The sequence below is a fragment of the Vulpes vulpes genome, chromosome 9, assembly GCF_048418805.1.
Source record: "Vulpes vulpes isolate BD-2025 chromosome 9, VulVul3, whole genome shotgun sequence".
Lineage (NCBI taxonomy): Eukaryota > Metazoa > Chordata > Mammalia > Carnivora > Canidae > Vulpes > Vulpes vulpes.
In genome coordinates this window covers 33,936,230-33,956,424 of record NC_132788.1, presented here as the reverse complement: position 1 = coordinate 33,956,424, position 20,195 = coordinate 33,936,230, and the positions used below count along the sequence as shown (strand labels likewise).

Here is a 20,195-nt window from a genome sequence, read left to right as displayed (position 1 = left end):
GGTAATTAAAAGAACAAAACAATATATATGGTATGCTATGTTTTGTGTACAGAAACAGAAAAATGATGTATATATTTGTATAAGCATAAAGAAACTGTGGAAGGGAGGGAGAGACTGAAATTGGACAGGTCAGGGAAGAATTCACAGTATTTTAATATGTAATTTTTGAATGATGTAGATGTTTTATTTAGTAAAAATGTTTAAAACACAAAGAATAGGAGGAGTGGAACTGGAGACAATCAAGTAAAAACAGATGATAAAAACTGAACAAATGGATCATTTTAACTATCCAATACAGATCACAAAGAAAAATACCCATATTGAGGATGAAGAGATAAATATGTGTAAGTGGGGAGACAGCTGAAAGAAGTGTTACAGATTTCAGAAATATTTTTGCCAGTAACAGCTAAAACTCTTAACATTAAAAAGGAAGAAGTTTTAGTTAGCAGTAAAGTTCATTTTACTCACTGCCTTCACACATGACAGTTATTTACATACAGCAAACTCCACAACATCAAGTTCAGAGTTGTTAAAGTACCTGCTTTTGATCCAAAAGGGAAAGACTATTTTTTCTGAAAAAGGCTTTTTTGGATCTCTAGGTGTTTCCACAAGATAATGTGTGAAGCATGCTTCATCAAAATAGGAAATAAAGGCAAATGTACTAGTTTTATTAGGTTGACAATGGCACACTATTGTTTAAAAAGCTGTACTTGAGTTGACAAAACACTGGAATGGTAAGACTCCTTTTATCAGTAGATATGACAGGCTTTTTTTAACTCACTGAAATATCAGCAATAATAATACAATGGAAACAACTGAAAACATGTCCTTTTTTTTGCATTCAAAAGGTCATTCTGGAGAATCAACCATTGAAACAGGTTGGGAAGTGGGTGGAAGAATCCTAAAACAGAACTTGAACATGGTCTTAAGGTTGGCAGTACACTAACTAACTACACAGCAGTAGTTAATGGGGAGAATACTGGCATTGTTCGTTAATCAACTGCTAGGAATACATTGAAATGTTACAAAACAGATGCTCTTATATTCATGTTAACTCATTTTATAACAGATCATATCTCAAAATGAAGATTTAGGAGAACCTGTTCTTAAATTTAAGGACAAAGCCATGAGATTGCTCTACAAATATCTCTCTTATTTGTATTTTTGTCTTTTTTTTTTTTTTTTACAAGGCTTATGTGTGGAACACCAAAAAATCAAATACCTCAATTAAACTAAATACTAAATTTACATCTCAGAGGCTAGATTACTGCACCCAAAATAAAATTATCCTAATTTTGGAAAATATGAAAGTAGGGGCAAGGAACCAATAGGTGTTAACTCATAATGAGGTATAAGATAACAGCAGTAGGTTTCTGTTAAGTACAGGGACTAATTTAGTTTCTAATTACAGACATATTGTTTCCTTGCTTTTGTATTTTCACTCACTTTCCAGGTTTTCTTCAATAATTTCTTCAATTATCACATCAGGGGTAGATTCCATTTGAGGCAGAACAGCAATGGTTTTAGGGGATGGTGCTGCAACAACCTCTTTCTGTGGCTGGTAGTCTTCTGCTTCTAAATGCACATCACTGGCTTCCCATTGCAAAGAAGGTGTTGAGGCTTCATTACTTAGAACAGACATGTCAACCTTTTTCTTTTCTTGCAATGGGTATGTATCATGACAAGAAAATTCCTTTTTATGATTATATTTCTTTTGAACATTCTGTCCCACTTCATTTTTTTTGGGATCACATCTGTTTAAAAAATAGATGGGATTAAGGAGGGCACTTGTGATGAGTACTGGGTATAGTACGTAAGTGATGAATCACTAAATTCTACACCAGAAACCAATATTACACTGCAGGTTAACTAACTGACATTTAAACAAAAATTTGCAAGAAAAAAAAAAACCAGACAGGCATATGGCTACTTTAAGTTGTTTCATCAATTTTTAATATCTACCTTCAAGCCATTTTCTTCCCACATGATAGTTAATACTGTGACACATATAAAGAGGTAAAATTATTGTATAGGTGCCTCAGATGTATTTTTAAAATAGCTTTATTACTTTTTAAAAGATTTTATTTATTCGAGAGAGAGAGAGAGAGAGAGGCAGAGACATAGGTAGAGGGAGAAGCAGGTTCCTCGCAGGGAGCCCGATGTGGGACTTGATCCCCGGACTGAGAACTATGCCCTGAGCCGAAGGCAGACACTCAACCACTTAGCTACCCAGGCATCCCAAATAGCTTTATTGTTTTTAAAGATTTTGAGAGAGTATGAGCAGGAGGGGCAGAGAGAGAGAGAGAGAGAGAGAGAGAGAGAGAGAAAGAATCTCAAGCAGACTCCATGCTAGACTCAGTCTCAGGGCCTTGAGATCATGACCTCGGCCAAAACCAAGAGTCGGACGCTCAACTGACTGTACCACCCAGGTACCCTAAATAGCTTTATTGATGTATATAATTTACACAGCATAAAATTCATTAATTTTGACTGAATTTACAGTTGTGCGGCCATCACTACAATCTAATTTTAGAACATTTCCACTACCCAGAAAGAAACTGTTGCCCATTCCCAGCCCTAAGCAAGCCAAGAGTTCTAAAAGGTCAACAAGAGGTATAATCAATGAAGCTGAAGAAAGATACAATCATGTCACAGTTTTCTAGTCCTAAAGAACAGTGACTACAGATTTTCAAAAGCACTTTGATTTGGCTCAGCTATCTCACTTTAAATTATTTTATTTTTTTTTTAATTCACTGGCTTAAAAATAAAGTATAGAAAACAGTGAAGGGTAGTCCTGAGCAAATCGTTAAAATCTCTGCCTCACCTAAAAATCACCATTAGTCAATCCTTTGGGTATTATTCAGTAGCCACTAACCCACAGTTGATTATTTATGAAGTTTACTCCATATTTTTTTACCTTCTTCACATATCAACACAGATTTAGGCTATCAATCTACAAGTACAGAAATTCTACCAAAGATATGAGACTGAATCTCAAAAAGCTTGTCTTTTTTAACCCATTTTGGATTTAGCTTCGTCACAGATCTTTTTTTTTTAAGATTTATTTATTTATTTATTCATAGAGAAACACAGAGAGAGAGAGAGAGAGAGAGAGAGAGGGGAAAAGACACAGCAAGTTCCGTGCAGGAAGCCTGACGTGGGACTTGATCCCGGGTCTCCAGGGTCACGCCCTGGGCTGCAGGCAGTGCTAAACCGCTGTACCACCAGGGCTGCCCCATCATAGATCATTTAAGAAGTGTTTTAGAAATAGCCAACAAAGTCAATTATATTTAGCAATGATATATATTCTCTCTCTTCCAAGAAAAGGTATGCTTTGAATATAAGTAAAATACACGTTGAATCCAAACACTTTCTGAGGATACATATATGTACCCAACTTTGCAAACTAAACATTTCTTTTTATAACAGTTCTTACTTGATTTGGGACATTTTAAAAAAAAAGATTTCATTTATTTATTCATGAGAAAGCCAGAGAGAGAGAGAGAGAGAGAGAGAGAGGGAAAAGCAGGCTCCATGCAGGGAGCCTGACATGGGACTCAATCCCAGGTCTCCAGGATCATGCCCTGGGCTGAAGGCGGCACCAAACCACTGAGCGACCAGGGCTGCCCAAGATTTGGGACATTTAACACTATCAACTGACTCTAGTCTCATAAACTCCTCCTTTGACTTCTAGAACACCACTTTTTTTTGTTTGTTTTTCAACCTTTGCCTACTCCATTCTCAGTTTTGTTTTGCAGGTTACCCTTCCTCAATCTTAAAATTTAGTATTTCTCCAGGGTACTGTCCTTGACATATGTCAATACCTGCTCCTACTGGGCAAATCTGTTGTTTAAGTACCACATATAATAAGTAGAAGTAGATTGGAGTGATACATTCCCTTAAAACTAGGAAAAAACTTAAGACTACTATAAATTAACCTTAAAATCAAGACAAGATCAATGCAGTCTAAAAGAGAATAGCTTTTGATATTAAAAATATTTGAAAAAAATAAAATAAAAAATAAAATAAAATAAAAATATTTGATAGTAATCATATTCAAGTTATCAAAATATCTAAAAGGATATACTCATTGGGAAGGCTCATGATTATCCATGGAAGCACAAAAGCCAAGTCACAAAGATGAATATGGTACAGGGCTCCATATTTAGGGGAAAAGGACTTGAGCCAAAGGACTGGTACTCTAGTCCTCTGGAGGTAAGAAACATATTTGGAATGTACTATCTAGGCCTAATGCTACTAAGCTATTTGACTAATCTTATTCCCTGTATTGCAAACAACACTGCAAACAAAGCAATTTCTTTTTTTTCTTTTAATATTTATTTATTTATTCATAGAGACACAGAGAGAGACAGACAGACAGAGGGAGAAGCAGGCTCCACGCAGAGAACCCGACACGGGACTCGATCCCAGGTCTCCAGGATCACACCCTGGGTTGCAGGCGGCACTAAACCGCCACGCCACCAGGGCTGCCCAACAAAGCAATTTCTTATAATTTGGCTTCTTAGGCCTGTTTGGATACTGGAAAAGAATGCCAACACAAGAATTCCAGTCCATACAGCAATTACATTTGTCTATTAATGGCCTGGCATTCTGACTAAACTGGAATTCTGGCATTCAGTTTTGTAAACTTGTCTTATAGTTTACCTGGCTAAGAGTACATCTGCTCATGTCTATTCTTGACCTTTTAAGACACTGGGCCAAACTCAGGTTAGTTAGTCACCTAAGGAAATGAATGTGGATGCTTCTTGAGGGATGATTTCCCCTAGAGACATACCACCTACAAGTGAATGAATTTACTTTCTTTTTGAGGGTTTCTAAAGCATCTATATTCTGACAGTATACTCCTAAGCCCAGAATCAAGTTCAAGACCTCATCTTCAGCTTTAGTACATACAGCTAACTGCTCTCTGTACATTTTCCCCCAGATACGTGGTAAACAACAATAAACCAACAGGTCCACTATTCCTCCACTCCTAAATTTTTTCTTGTATTCTCAATCTTAGTGAATAATAACACAATCCATCAACTTAATCACCAAAGCCAGACCTGCAAATCATTGAGGATACTTTCCTTTTCCTCATTCATCATGCTCAAACAACTAATAAGCTTTATCAGTTTTCCCTATTTAGCATTTGTTGTATCTGTTACTCTCTAGTGCTACTACCTATGTTTGGTTTCTCATCATTTGCTAAGACTATTGATACAAAAGCCCAACTGATCCTTCAGCCTCTAGCATCATACTCTTCCAAACAATCCTCTAAAAGGTCACCAGAGTTATCTTTTTAAAATGTAACCTAATTATTATTATTTTCATGTTGAAAGTCATTTAGTGGTTTCTACTGTGTACAGCTGTGCTGTCCAATAGTGAAAATGTGGGGCACTAATATGATAGCTACTAACCACATGTGGCTACTGAGCACTTGGAATGTAGCTAGAGCAACCAAAGAATCTGATTTTTTCCTTTTTTTAAAAGTAATCTCTATGCCCAACATGGGGCTTGAACTCATGACCCTGAGATTAAGAGTCACACACTCTACCAACTAATTGAGCCAGGCACCCCTCCAATTTTTCCTTTTAATTTTGTTTTAATTGATTGATGCTTAAATTTAAATGGGTACATGTGGTTACTGGCTACCACACTGGATAACATGATCTAGAAAATAAATGTTCAAAGGCTGCTGCACAGCACACAAAATCTTTAGGATTAACCTATATGCATCCTCTGCCAAGTGGAATTATAAATGCAGTTCACTGAATGTAGCATGTTATCTCACTGCCCATACCTTTCTTTCTGCTATGATGCCTACCTCCCTTTTGGCCTCCTTTCCAACTGTTACTCATTTTTCATAGATAAAATAAAATTCTCCTTTCTCCAAGTCTCCTATTACCCCCAAAAGAACTATCTAATCCCTTCCTTTATATCTCCACTAAATTCTGCATAAATTATCATAGCAATTATGCATCTTACTGTTTACATGTATCATCCTCTACAAATCACAACTTCTCTGACACACATCACAACGTTAAGGTTATTGGTGCCGATCACAAAATCAGTGTTCAACACTGGCTGAATGAATGAATCTCAAAGATAACTTTCACATATGTATTTGTTAATACTGATTCTTTCTAGATATTCTTAAATATTTTACACAAACTTAAATGAAAGAAAACTTTGCCCTTTTTGTTATTTCAGTTTTTGAATCATACATACTATACTACACATCAATTTTCCTGTCTCTTAGGTAATTTTTCTCTCAGACCTTGTCAGAAATTAATGGCATGTTGCCTTTTTTAAGATTTATTTATTTAAGAGAGCAAGAGTGTGCATGCAGGGAGGAAGGGCAGAGTCTTAAGCAGACTCCAAGCTGAATGCAGAGCTCTGTTTGGGGCTTGATCCCAAAACCCTGAGATCAGGACCTGAGTAAAAACTAAGAGCTGGATGCTTAAGTGACTGTGCACCTGGGTGCCCCCCGCCCATTCTGCCATACTTATACTTACTTTGTTAAGCGCTCAAATTCAATCTTTCCCATATTGTTGAACATACAGATGATCTCACTACAATTCATATTCAACCTAAAACACGAGCATATAAGTCAATGTTCTAATATCACTTTATTACTTTTTCTAAATAAAAGTTGCTAACATTAAAAACTCTAAAAGAATATTTTTAAGTGCTCTAATAGAAGTTTATTACTTTCTCTAAAAGTCAGCTGACAACATACTTTTCTAATTTATCATAAATTATTCTTACTTTACATGGTTGCTAATTTGGGACACATTTGTGACATAAATTTTCAATTTATAATTGCTTATTATTTAATAAATCTAGCCTCTAATACACTTTTATACTTAAATGTTAGGTTCTCCTGAATTACAATTTACTTACCTGGGAGAGTTCCTTAGTTTTAGAGAGTTAACTTGTAACAATTCACTCTCAAATGTTAATTTCAAAGTACGGATAATCTAGAATCAAAAGAGACGCATTACTCAGATAGGAATTTTTAAAAAATAAATGTTGAAACAAAATAAAATTTAAGAAGGAAACTACAGCCTTTAAGTGTCTCACTAATTAATGTGTTTAAGGTTTAATTTTAGGCACCCAAAGGAAGGGATGCAAGTAAGTTATGATTTTCCCCCCAAAGAAATTTAAAATCTTTTAGAGATAAAAATTAATAGATAACAAAATTAATAGACTGTTGTCTAGTTAATAAATGGGATATATTTATGTAATAGGAGAAAATTCTGATCAGATTCACTCTGTACCTGCATTGCTATCCTCCATCATCTTTTTGCTTCATCTTAGTAAACCTAACTAGGGTGAATACCAAATCTTATTACTTTCTTACACCTCCTAATGTCTCATATGTAATACACAGGAAATGACTATTGTTTTTAGAACTATGGTTGGAGAGAAGTCTGACCAAGTAAGATGGTGGCCAAATCTTCTCTCTTTACTTGGAGACTTTGGAAGTAGATATACCAATGGCTTCTATTTTATACTTCAGTTCAGCCCAAACACCTGATTATCTATGGAAAAAGGCCATGAAGACTTAAAGACAATAGAGTAGGATCTATAACCCAAGGGAGCAAGGTAGAAATCAGCAAAAAAGATTGATGGTTAACACTGTCATGCCAAATGGTCTCATCAGAAACGTGTTTTTATTTTTCCCATATGTGCTCCCTAGGCACATGATTAGATGATAGAACATAGGGGAAGCACTCTATCTCTTGACCTGCACATTTGGAGAAGCGGGAAGAGAAAAAAAAAAAACCTTGCATTAAATCTTAAATGAGACATATATAATTGTTTATAAAAAGAGAATTCCATTTAGTTTTATTCAAATGCCCTAGGAACATCAAATTCCAACTCAATGTCATCCTACTTGCTCTCAGATCATCTGTTATAAAGACCTTATTACTGTGCCATTTCCCTAACTGGTAAATAATAAAAGGCTAAACAAATTTATTAATGTTTGTTTTAGAATTCAAACAACTAAGAACTCTAAATTGAGGCCAAGATAAATTAGGATAATCTGAAAACACATTCTTATATCTTGGGCAGCCTGCGTGGCTCAACCGTTTAGCACCACCTTCGGCCCAGAGCCTGATCCTGGAGACCTGGGGTCGAGTCCCACATTGGGCTCCCTGCATGGGGCCTGCTTCTCCCTCTGCCTGTGTCTCTGCCTCTCTCTCTCTCTCTCTCTGTGTGTCTCTCTGATGAATAAATAAATAAATCTTAAAAAAATTTTATGTCTTAAAACATCATATTCCAAAGCCATGTAAAATAACAGACTTCAGAAATAATTCACATTATGATCAAAATTACCTGATTCAGGTCACAATAAGTCCTTAAAGAAGGAGCTGATTTTAACTCTCTTGCTATCTTCATAGCTGCAGCCAAATCATTTTTTTTCTCTTCAATGTAGCTTTTAGCCATTATTACACTTGATAGATAATCATCTGTATTTCTTACTACTTCTTCACACAGGTTCTTTTTCCTTCATATAAGATCCCAAAATTATTTTACAGAATTTCATAAATACTCATATGAAAGTGAGTTTATAGCAACTGAGTGATATCAAAAGAGTAATTTCACTAGCTTATAAACATGGTTTAAAAAGTCATTCAAGTCAATGATAACTAGAGAAAAAGCACAAGGATATAAGTTTGTCACAGATTAAGCTGTCATAGATTACAGCAGACAGATCCTGGACGATTCCACCTAAAAGAGAAATCCTATCTTATAATCACTTATGCCATTTCAAAGACAATTTGTATTCATTTCCCATAAAGATGTGCCTTCACATTTTAAAATTCTATCAACGGATACAAATTACATAAATATGAGATTTTAAAATAAGATTTCACCAAACCAGAACATAAGTATCAATTACCTATAATCTTTAAAGTAATCACTTAGGCAATTAGCAACTCCTTCATTACTTGTACCTCATTCCTCAAAATCTTCTCTGGGCCTCTGATGGAATTACCTTATTATGGCAACTAAAAAAATTTGTACCAAAAATTTCAGTGTGTAACTTACTCATTTCATTATCAAACAAATGACTTTATTATTTCCTTAAAATCCAATCTTGTCTCAAAAAAAAAAAAAAATAGGAGTGTTTGCCTGCCATATTGAAGAGTAACAAGAATGTGACATAGGCTCTAAAGGCAAAGAGATATTCCAAAAACCATTTTAGTAACTGTGTAAATAATCTGAAAGCATTCTTTAGGTGAGAAAATGGTTATTTTGTTAAGTTCTAGTATGGTTTCTAAAAACTTATGCTTACGGATTGAAGTCAGCAGAATGGCAAAACTAGGTAACTCTAAGCCCTTGTTACCCAGTGGAGATGTCAAAAAAAAAAAAAAAAAAGCAAAAATTGGTTAAAATAATCTTATAGAAACTCTGGACAATAAACAAAGGCATACAACCAAGCAAATGCAAAATCAAGAAAAAGCCACATTCAAAACAGTAGGAAATTCCATAGTATTTTGTTCTTGCCCAGCCCTCTCCTTAGCATGCTGTAATCTTGGTCTAATTCCTTCTGTCAAACCAGAGGGAGCATAGCAGACTTTATCTGCAGTGTTCTCACTTGTCTCTGGGATGTCTGAGGAACTGCTCTGTTTCACCTAACTTGGAGCTCTGGCAGCAAAAAGCAACATGCGGTACTTGGGAAGGTTGTAGAAGACTAAAAGCAACAGATCCCTGGGTAAGAGATCATAAAGACATATTGTAGAATATCCAAGGCTTCCAAAAGCTTGGGTGAGACTCTTTCGGAAATGAATAACTTTAAAAGTAGCTGTGTATATAAGGGAATTAAAAAAAAAAAAACATACTCAAGAAAACCATACTCAAGCCCAGGGAAGATGCATGTTCAGAAAAGATCCAAGAACACCTTAAGTCTTCACCTGAGGCTGATTCTAAGGCTCCAGAGCATGCTCACTCAATGAAAGACTGCCCCTGGAGAGAGCCAGTTGGCAATGACTTGAGAGGTGGCTGTGTTTTCAAATGCCCAATTTTCAACAAAACACCAAAGGCATTCAAAGACATGGGAAAACATGATCCATTCAAAGGAAAAAAAAACCAGAGTAGCAGAAACCATCCCTGAAGAAGCAGGGATATAGGCCTTAAAGACTTTAAAACAACAGCTTAAAGTATGCTCAAAGAACTAAAGGAAAACATGCAAAAGAACCTAGAGGAAATTAGGAAAACAATGAAGGACCAAAATGTGAATATCAATAGACACAGAAATTATAAAAATGAAACAAATTCTGGTATTCAAAAGAACGATAACTAAAATGAAAAATTTGCTAGAGAGATTCACCTGCAGATCTGAGTAGGAATAAAAAAGAATTAGTAAATCTGAAGCTAGGACAACTGAAATTACAGAGACTGAGGAACAGAAAGAAAAAATAATGAATAGAACAGAGCCTAAGATACTTGAGGGGTTCCCTCAAGAAAAACAACATATATATTATGGAAGGTTCTTAAAACAGGAGAGAAAGAAAGGTACACAGAAATTATTTGAAGACCCAATAGCTAAAAACTTCCAAAATTAGATAAAATACATAAACTGACAAGTGTAAGAACTCAAAGAAATTTAAGTAGAATGAACTTGAGACCCTCATAGAGAAATAATATAATCAAACTCTTGGAAGACAAATAGAGAATCTTGAAAGCAGTATGAGAAATGCAATTTGTCACTCACAAGGAATCCTTAGTAAGATTATCAGTTAATTTCTCAGCAGAAATCTTGGGGGCCAGAAGGCAACAGGATGACATACTTAAAATATTAATGGGTGCTTGGACGGCTCAGTCAGTTCAGTGTCTGACTCTCGATTTTGGCTCAGGGTCATGAGATCAAGCCCCATGTTGGGCCCTGCACTAGGTGTGGAGCCTGCTTAGGATTGTCCCTTTTTCTCTCTCTTTCTCTCTCTCTCCCTCTCCCTCTCTTCCCCTTCCCTGATCACTCTCTCTCTAAAGAAATTAAAATATAAAGTGCTGGGGGGGGGAAAGGGGGGGTAGGAAAAAAAAAATAAAGTGCTGAAAGGGAAAAACCTGCCAACTGAGACTTTTAAAATTACCAAAACTGTCCATCAAACAATAAGGGAAAACTTAAAGAAAAGCTGAGGGAGTTCATAATCAATATATCTGTCCTTTAAGAAATGCTAAACAAAGTCCTTCAGGTTAAATGAAAGGAGAAAAAGTAACTTGTACTTGGTAAAGGTAAATACATGGGCAAATATAAAATCTAGTATTATTGTAATTTTGGTTTATAATTCCACTTTTTATTTTCTACAGGATTTAGAAGACAAATACATAAAATGACTTTAAATCTATGTTAATGGGGGATCCCTGGGTGGCGCAGCGGTTTGGCGCCTGCCTTTGGCCCAGGGCCTGATCCTGGAGACCCGGGATCGAGTCCCACGTCGGGCTCCCGGCACATGGAGCCTGCTTCTCCCGCTGCCTATGTTTCTGCCTCTCTCTCTCTCTCTCTGTGACTATCATAAAAAATAAAAATAAAAAAAACTATGTTAATGGGTACATGATACGTAAAGATGTAATTGTGAAAACAAAACAGAGGAGGAGATATAAAGGACTTTTTACATGCAATTCAGTTAAGTTGGTATCAATTCAAAATAGACTGGTATAACTTAATATATGTAATCCCCCTAAAAATCCACCCATGATAATCCTAAAGAAACTACAGAATATGCAAAAAAAGAAATCAGAAGGGAGTTAAAAGATGTCACTACAAAAAAGTGAACAGAAGGTAGTAATAGAGGAACTGAATGATAAAAAAGTCCTATAACATAGTGAAAACAATATGACAAAAGTTCTTCGTTATTGACAATTACTTTAAAACTAAATGGATTAAACTTCAGAATCAAAAGGCACAGAGTCGAGGACTAGAGTTCAAAAAATGACAACATATATTTAGGGTTTATAAGATACATTAGATATACAGATATATATAGAATGAAAGTGAAAAGATGGAAAAATACATCCTGTGCCAACCATAATCAAAAGAGAACTATACTAATATTAGATGAAATACACTAAGTCAAAAACTGTTACAAGAGAAAAAAATTTACCTATTGAGAGAACAACAAAAATATACAATTAAAGGGAGAAACGCACTACAATAGTAGGTGGAGACTTCAATATCCTACTTCCTACTTCCAATAACAGATAGAAAAACCATATAGAATATCAATAAAAAAAACAGACTAAACAACATGACAGATCAATTGTACCTAACAGACATAAAGAGAAAAATCCACCCAACAACTGATAATACACATTTTCCTCAAGCATATAAGGAGCACTCACCAGCTTAGATCATATGTCAAAAACCACGTCTTTTAAAACCTAAATTTTAAAAAACTGAAAGCTTATATCTTTTCTGATCACAATGGAAAGAAACTAGAAAACATTAACAGAAGGAAACTGGAAAATTCACAAATATGTAGAAATTAAATAACATACTCCTAAACACAAATGTGTGGGTCAAACAAAAAAAATCACTAGGAAAATATATTGAAACAAATGAAAAGCAAAAATTTAAAAAATTGACATGGGAGAGGACTTAAGACGGTGGAGGAGTAGGGGACCCTAAGTATCTCTACTCTCTCAAACACAGCTAGACAGTTATCAAATCCTTCTGAATACCCATGAAATCAGAGATCTGAGAAAAGAAATGCTGCAATTCTACAAAGAGAAAAAAGAAAAGCAACCACTTTTTGGAAGGTAAGAGGTGCAGAGACTTGAATATGGGGTGTTATACACTGGAGGATATGGCAGAGGGGAGGGAGCATGCTTAAGGAGGCTACTGCAAAGTATTAAAAGCAGCAGAGCACAAAATGTAACTTTCAGAAGTCTGCTATGTACATTGCTGGCTTAAAAGTGCTCAGGTGAGACAGAATCCCAGGTGGAACAGCATTGTCTCAGGATCCCCTGGGTTACAAAAAGAACTGGCGTGTCTGAGTGCGCAGAATTCGCAGGCATAGGAGCATGAAAGCTGGTTGAAAACAGTGAGTCTAGGTGCTGGCTTTCTGTTCTGTGTTAGTTACCATAAACTGCAAACTACTGCACAGTCTTGTAACCAGTTTCCCGGCAGGGGTCCAGCAAAAGGCAGAAGCGTGGCAGGAACCCTCCTTTACCTCACCAGGAGGAACACCATGAGTCTGTGGCACAGGTGTCTGTAAAATTTGAGTTTTGAAACTCAAGTGCCTGAGATAAAAATGCTCATAGTCTGGGTGAACACAGAGATCTGATGGAAACCAGGGAGGCAAGAGTAACTGAGTGCTTTTCAATGACGGCTCACTGAAGAGTGAAGGGCATGAATGTTCAGCTCCAGGGCTAGAGATTGGGGAGCTGCCATTTTTGTCCCTCCCATCAGTGCAGAAAGCCTTCAGGGAATGAAACAGCATTACTCAGGGGAATCCGGAGCCACTTACATACACTAAGCCAGGCCCCCTGGCAAGGGAGGAGCATTTCCACCAGGGTGAGGGCACCTGAGAATCAGTGCATAGGTCCCTCCAGAATACCAGCAGGAACAACTGGCTCGCACTAAGTTTACTGATCATAGAGGGCTGTAAAACTTCAGCTCTGGGGAAGTATATAGCATTCATGGTATTTTTTTTATTAAGTTTTTCATTATTATTTTTTGAGTTGTTTTTTCAATTTCTCTTACTACTTAAAAATTGTTATATATATGCTATATATATATGCCATAGCATATATATATTTCCATTGTATTTTATTATATATACATACACACACGTTTAAAAAATAGTTTTTCTCTCTTATTTTCTTATTTTCATTTAACAAGCAGGATCCAACAAAACACATCCAGAATCTAGTTTTTTTGTTTGTTGGTTTGGTTCCGTTTTTTTTTTTTTCTTGATTTGTATGGTTTTGTTTCTGTTTTTTTTTTTTTTTTTTTTTTTTTTAATTGTCATCTTTTCTTTCTTCTATTCTTCTCTGGACAAAATGATGACATGGAGAAATTCATCCCAAAACAAAGAATAGGATGCAGTATTCACTTCCAGGGATTTAATCAATATGGATGTAAGTAAGACATCTGAACCAGGACTTAAAACAACGATTATAAAGATACTAGTAGCCTTGAAAAAAAGCATAGAACACACTAGAGAATTCCTTATTATAGAAATAAAAGAACAAAAATCAAGTCAGGCTGAAATTTAAAATGGTATTACCAAGACGTAGTCCCAAACAGAAGCTCTAAAAACAAGGAAAAAAGAGGCAGAAGAGAGTCAATGATACAGAATATAAAATTATGGAAAATAAAGAAGCTGAAAAGAAGAGAGAAAGAAAACTACTGGATTATGAATGGTGACTTACTGAACTCAGCAATTTCATAATATAAAATAGCTGGATAATGGGGGTTCCAGAAGATGAAGAGAGGGACAGGGAAAAGAGGTTTATTTGAACAAATTATAGCTGAGAACTTCCCTAATCTAGGGAAGGAAACAGGCATTCAAGTCCAGGAGGCACAGACCCTCCTCAAACCAATAAAAATAGGTCAACACCTCAACACAGAATTAATGAAGCTTGCAAATTTCACAGATAAAGAGAAAATCCTGAAAGCGGCTCGGGACAAGAGATCCTTAACCTATAATGGTAGACACATAAGACTATCAGCAGATCTGCTCACAGACACCTAGCAGGCCAGAAAGGACTGGCATGATATATTCAATATGATAAATGGGAAAATATGCAGCCAAAAATACTTTATTCAGCAATGCTGTCACTCAGACTATAGAGGAGAGATAAAAAGTTCCAGACAAACAAAGATTAAAAGGAATTTCTGAACACTAAACCAGCCCTGCAAGAAATATTAAAGGTGATCCTTTGAGTGAAGAGAGAGCCCAAAAGTAACAAAGACCAAAAAGGAACAGAGACAATATACAGGAACAGCAACTTTACAGGTTGCTGATCAAATGGCACTAAATTCATCCTTCAGTAATTACTTGGAATGTAAATGGACTAAATGCTCCTACCAAATGATAGAAGGTATCAGAATGGACTAAAAAAACAAGACCCAGCAATATGGGGCATTTACAAGAGACTCATTTTAGACCCAAAGACACCTCTAGATTGAAAGTGAGGGGGTAGAGAACCATTTATCATGCCAATGGACATTAAAAGAAAGCTGGCATAGCCATCCTTGTCAGACAAACTAGATTTTAAACAGAAGACTGTAACAAGAGATGAAAGACACTATATCATAATAAAGGGTTTATCCAACAAGAAGATCTAACAATTGTAAATATTTATGCTCCTAACTTGGGAACGGCCAAATATATAAACCAATTAATAACAAAATTAAACAAACTAATTGACAATAATACACTAATAGTAGGGGACTTTAACACCCCACTCATAGAACGAACAGATCATCTAAGCAGAAGATCCAGAAGGAAACAAGGCTTTTGAGTGACACACTGAACTAGATGGTCTTCACAGGTATATTCAGAGCATTTCATCCTACAGCATCACAATATACATTCTTCTCAAGCATACACAGAACATTCTCCATAAGAGATCATTTACTGGGTCATAAATCAGGTCTTAACCAGTACAAAAAGACTTAGATTATACCATGCATATTTTAAGACCATAATGCTTTAAAACTTGATTTCAACTACAAGAAAAAATTTGAAAGGACCACAAACACATGGAGGTTAAAGAGCATCTTACTAAAGAATGAATGGGTCAAGCAGGAAATTAATCAAGAATTTAAAAAATACATGGAAGCAAATGCAAATGAAAACATGGATAGTTCAGAACCTTTGGGATGCAGCAAAGGAGATCCTAAGAGGGAAGTATATTGCAATACAGGCCTTTCTCAAGAAACAAGAAAAGTCTCAAATACACAACCTAGTATTACACCTAAAAAAGCTGTAAAAGGAATAGTAAATAACGCCTAAATCCAGCAGAAGGGAAATAATAGAGATTAGAGCAGAAATCAATGAAAAAGAAACAAACAAACAAACAAACAAAAACAGTAAAACAGATAAACCACCTAGGAGCTGGTTCTTTGAAAGAATTAAGATCAATAAACCCCTAGCCAGACTCAACAAAAAGAGAAAGGACTCAAATAAATAAAATCACAAATGAAAGAGGAAAGATCTCAATGAACACCACAGAAATAAAATTGTAAGAGTATTATGAGCAGTTATATGCTAACAAGTTAGGCAATCTGGAAGAAATGAATACATTCCTAGAACCACTTCAACTACCAAAACTGAAACAGGAAGAAACAGAAAACCTAAACAGATCCATAACCAGCAAAGAAATTGAAGCAGTTATCAAAAATCTCCCAATAACAAGAGTCCAAGGCCAAATGGCTTCCCCGTAGAATTCTACCAAAAATTTAAAGAATACTATTTTTAGTCTCTTATGAGACTTTTTTTCTTATGAAACTGTATCAAAAAATAGAAATGGAAGGAAATTTTCCAAAATCATTCTATGAGGCCAGCATTACCTTGATCCCAATACCAGACAAAGACTCCAACAAAAAGGAGAATCATAGATCAATATCCCTGATGAACATGGATGCAAAAATTCTCACCAAGATATTAGCTAACAGGATCCAACAGTACATAATAAAATAATAAATCTTTTAAATAAATTACTTTTAGAATAAAAAGGTTAGTTTGAGATTTTTCTCAGTTCTTAAATTCTTGTTTTTTAAAAAGATATTATTTTTATGTAATCTCTATACCCAATGTGAGGTTTGAACTTAGAACCTCAAGATCAAGAGTTGCATGCTCCAATGACTGAGCCAGCTGGGCACCCCGAGATTTTTTTTTACTTCTTGAGGTAGGCCTGTATTACTATATACTTCCCTCTGAGGACTTGCTTTTGCTACAGTCCAAAGGTTTTAGAGCACTGTGTATTAATTTTCATTTGTTTCCATATATTGTTTTATTTCCTCTTTGATTTCCTGGTTGTTTAATAGCATGTTGTTTAATCGCCATGTATTTGTAGCCTTTCCAATTTTTTTCTTATAGTTGGCTTCTAAAAGGTTAGTTCTTTGAATTAATCAAAACTGAGAATTATTTATACTAACAAAAAGAGAAGAAATGACTTTCTTCCTTAAAACCAGGAAGAAAGTAGGCACATGATGATCGACTTTACAGAAGTGAAGAGGATTAGAAGAGAGTACTATGGACAATTGTATGCCAAGAAATTGGATAACCTAGATGAAATGGACAAATTCATAGAAACACACTACCTACCAAGACTGAGTAAGGAAGACATAGAAAATCTGAACAGATCAATAACGAGGAGATTGAATCAGCAATCAAAAACCTCCCAAAAAAGAAAAGCCCTAGACCAGATGGCTTCACTCATTAATTCTACCAAAACTTTAATGAAGAGTTAACGGTGACTTTCCTGAAATCTTTTTAAAAAACTGAAGGTTGGGAACACTTCCTAACTCATTCTATGAAGCCAGCATTACCAAAGCCATATGAAGACACTACAAATAAGTATCTCTTATGAGTATCAATACAAAATCCTCAACAGAAGATTAGCAAATCAAATTCAGCAGCATATTAAAAGGATAATACATAATGACCAAAAGTGGGATTTATTCCTAGAATGCAAGGATGATTCAACACATTAAAATCAATTAATGTTATATACCACAGCAGAAAGAAGTAAAAGTCCCTACATGATGCCATCAACGCAGAAAAAAAGATCTGACATATTTTAATACCCTTTCATTATAAAAACACTCAATGTACTAGGAATTTAGGGAAACTATATCAACACAAAGGCCACATGTGAAAAACGCACAGCTAACAGTACACTAGGTAGAGGAAAAGCTGTTAGATCTTCACTAAGACCAGAGACAAGATCAGGATGTGTGCTTTTGCCATTGCTATTTAACATACAATTCTAAGTTCTAGCCAGAGTAATTACGAAAGAAAAAGAAATAAATGACATCCAAATTGAAAAGAAGTAATATTATCTATTTTTGCAGATGACATGATCATATATGTTTAAAACTTTAAGGAAACAGATCTATAGATCAACAGAATACAATAGAGATCCCAGAGATAAACCTTCACTTAGGTGGTTAACTGAGTAAGGACAATCATACCAAGACCTTTCCATTGAGAAAAGACCATCTTTTCATCAAACGGTACTGAGAAAATTGGACATCACTATGGGAAAGAATGAAATTGGACCCTTCTCTCATAACATACAAAAATTAACTCAAAATTAATCAAAGACCTAAGTGTAAGTGCTAAAACTGTAAAACTCTTAGAAGAAAAAATAGGGGGGGAAAGCTTCATAATATTAAATTCAGTAATGATTGCTTGACAAGGATACCAAAAGCACAGGCAACAAAAGAAAAAATAAACAGAGCTTTATCAATAACTTATGGATCAAAGAATGCTATCAAAAGTGTGAAAAGGCAACCCACAGAAAGGGAGAAAATATCTGAAAATGACACATTTGATAAAGGATTAATATCCATTAATATATAAAGAACTCCAATCCCAGAATAAAATAAATAATTCAATCCAAAGAAAGGACTTGAAAAAACTTTTCTTCAAAGAGGATATGTAAATAAGCAATAAATAAGCACATGAAAAAATACTCAACATAAAAGAAAACGCAAATCAAAATCACAAGATTCTATCATACCCATTAGGACAGGATTATATAAAAACTCCAGGAAACGTTGGTAAGGATATGAATAAATTGATATGCATGCACTACTGGTGAGAATGTAAAATGTAGAGCTACAGTAGAAAACTTTGGTGTTCCCTCAAAAAGTTAAACATAAAATTATCATATGCCACTACACTGGACACTTAAAAAATGATTAAAAGGGCAATTTTTGTTATGCATATTCTACCGCTATAAAAAATGTTTAAAATGCATGCATGTAACTTTTAACTTAAGTGTTATAATTAAAGACCATATGTGAGATGGTACCAATATGGAAGATAAAGAGTATCAACCAATTCACTGGCAGAATCCTAATGGGATTAAAAGAAAAAGAACTAAGAGTCAAATGGACAAGTTACCACTACTAAATTTATCGCTTTTGTCATGTCAAAACTTTTATGATGTTTCTTGAATTGAAAATACAATAAAAAATTATTAAAGATCAAATATATCAAATAATTTTTAAGGTGATATATATGCAATTATGTGGTATTTGTTTAGAAACGAGTGTTAGAAAGTATTAGAGTATTATTTGCTTTGATGCAAATTAAACACATGAAAAAATGATGGAATGATGTGTAAGAAAAAGCACTTGCATTTTCCCAAGTAAGCAAAATTCTACAACATGCAGATTTTGAATATAATTTTTCTGTGCTGTTTAGGAAAGAAGCTTAAATAACAGTTAGCTATAGGACCAGATGGCAAATAGCCAAAATTTTTTGAAAATGTACAAATTGTTCTTCAATTTCAAGTTGTAGACATCAGTCTGTGGGGATCACCCATTACTTTCCAAACTTATTTAAAAGCTACTTAGTACTCAATCTACACAAAGAAACAAAGTGACACGTTTATGTTAAAAACTTCAGTTTCACTGAGTCTGTATTTTTATTACCTGGAATCAAGAGAAGTAAAAAGCTGATCAAATTGTTTCTCCAGAACCTCTATAAGACTGACCGTTTCCTCTTTTGTTTGGTTGTGTATGTGTTCGAGCATCTGGAAAGAACATAATACAAAGATCTAATTTGGTATTTTTATTTTATAGAAATTGTACTGTCCAAATGATTTTAAAAGTAAAAGGTACTTTTTGGAATTTTCAAAGTAACCATACAAAAGGAGATTAGGTGATAAAAATGGAATAAAGTTACAAGGTTCAACATTAAATCACAGTATTTGTCAGCAAGATCACATCTTTGTTGGCACTGTGCACTGATAAACTGGCGAAAAGGCCTAGAAAGTCCACTAAGTCTTCTAAACTTCTTATCTCTTTTTATCATTACAAGAAGAGTCATTCTGGAGAGCTGAATTTCTCTCTGGCTGGATTCCTTAATTGAAAAAAAAAACCTTAATATGTAATATTAAACATACTTGAATTAAAATGTTAACTATTCCACATCTTTGCATTTTTTGACAAAGAATTGTTGCTTGAGATCTGTGACCCCTTTTTTCCTTCCATCTTC

The 20,195-nt window shown here is 34.9% G+C and overlaps 1 protein-coding gene across 1 annotated transcript in view; it reads right to left on the bottom strand.

Moving 5' to 3' along the window:
- RNF17 (ring finger protein 17) overlaps positions 1-20,195 on the bottom strand; it is a 119,901-nt gene that overhangs the window by 80,770 nt on the left and 18,936 nt on the right. Inside the window, exons 6-10 of the mRNA XM_072719741.1 lie at positions 19,631-19,731; positions 8,347-8,518; positions 6,907-6,983; positions 6,519-6,593; positions 1,447-1,754 (exon numbers count right to left, since the gene is read on the bottom strand). Coding sequence (XP_072575842.1) covers positions 1,447-1,754; positions 6,519-6,593; positions 6,907-6,983; positions 8,347-8,518; positions 19,631-19,731 — 733 coding nt within the window. The remainder of the gene's footprint in view (positions 1-1,446; positions 1,755-6,518; positions 6,594-6,906; positions 6,984-8,346; positions 8,519-19,630; positions 19,732-20,195) is intronic.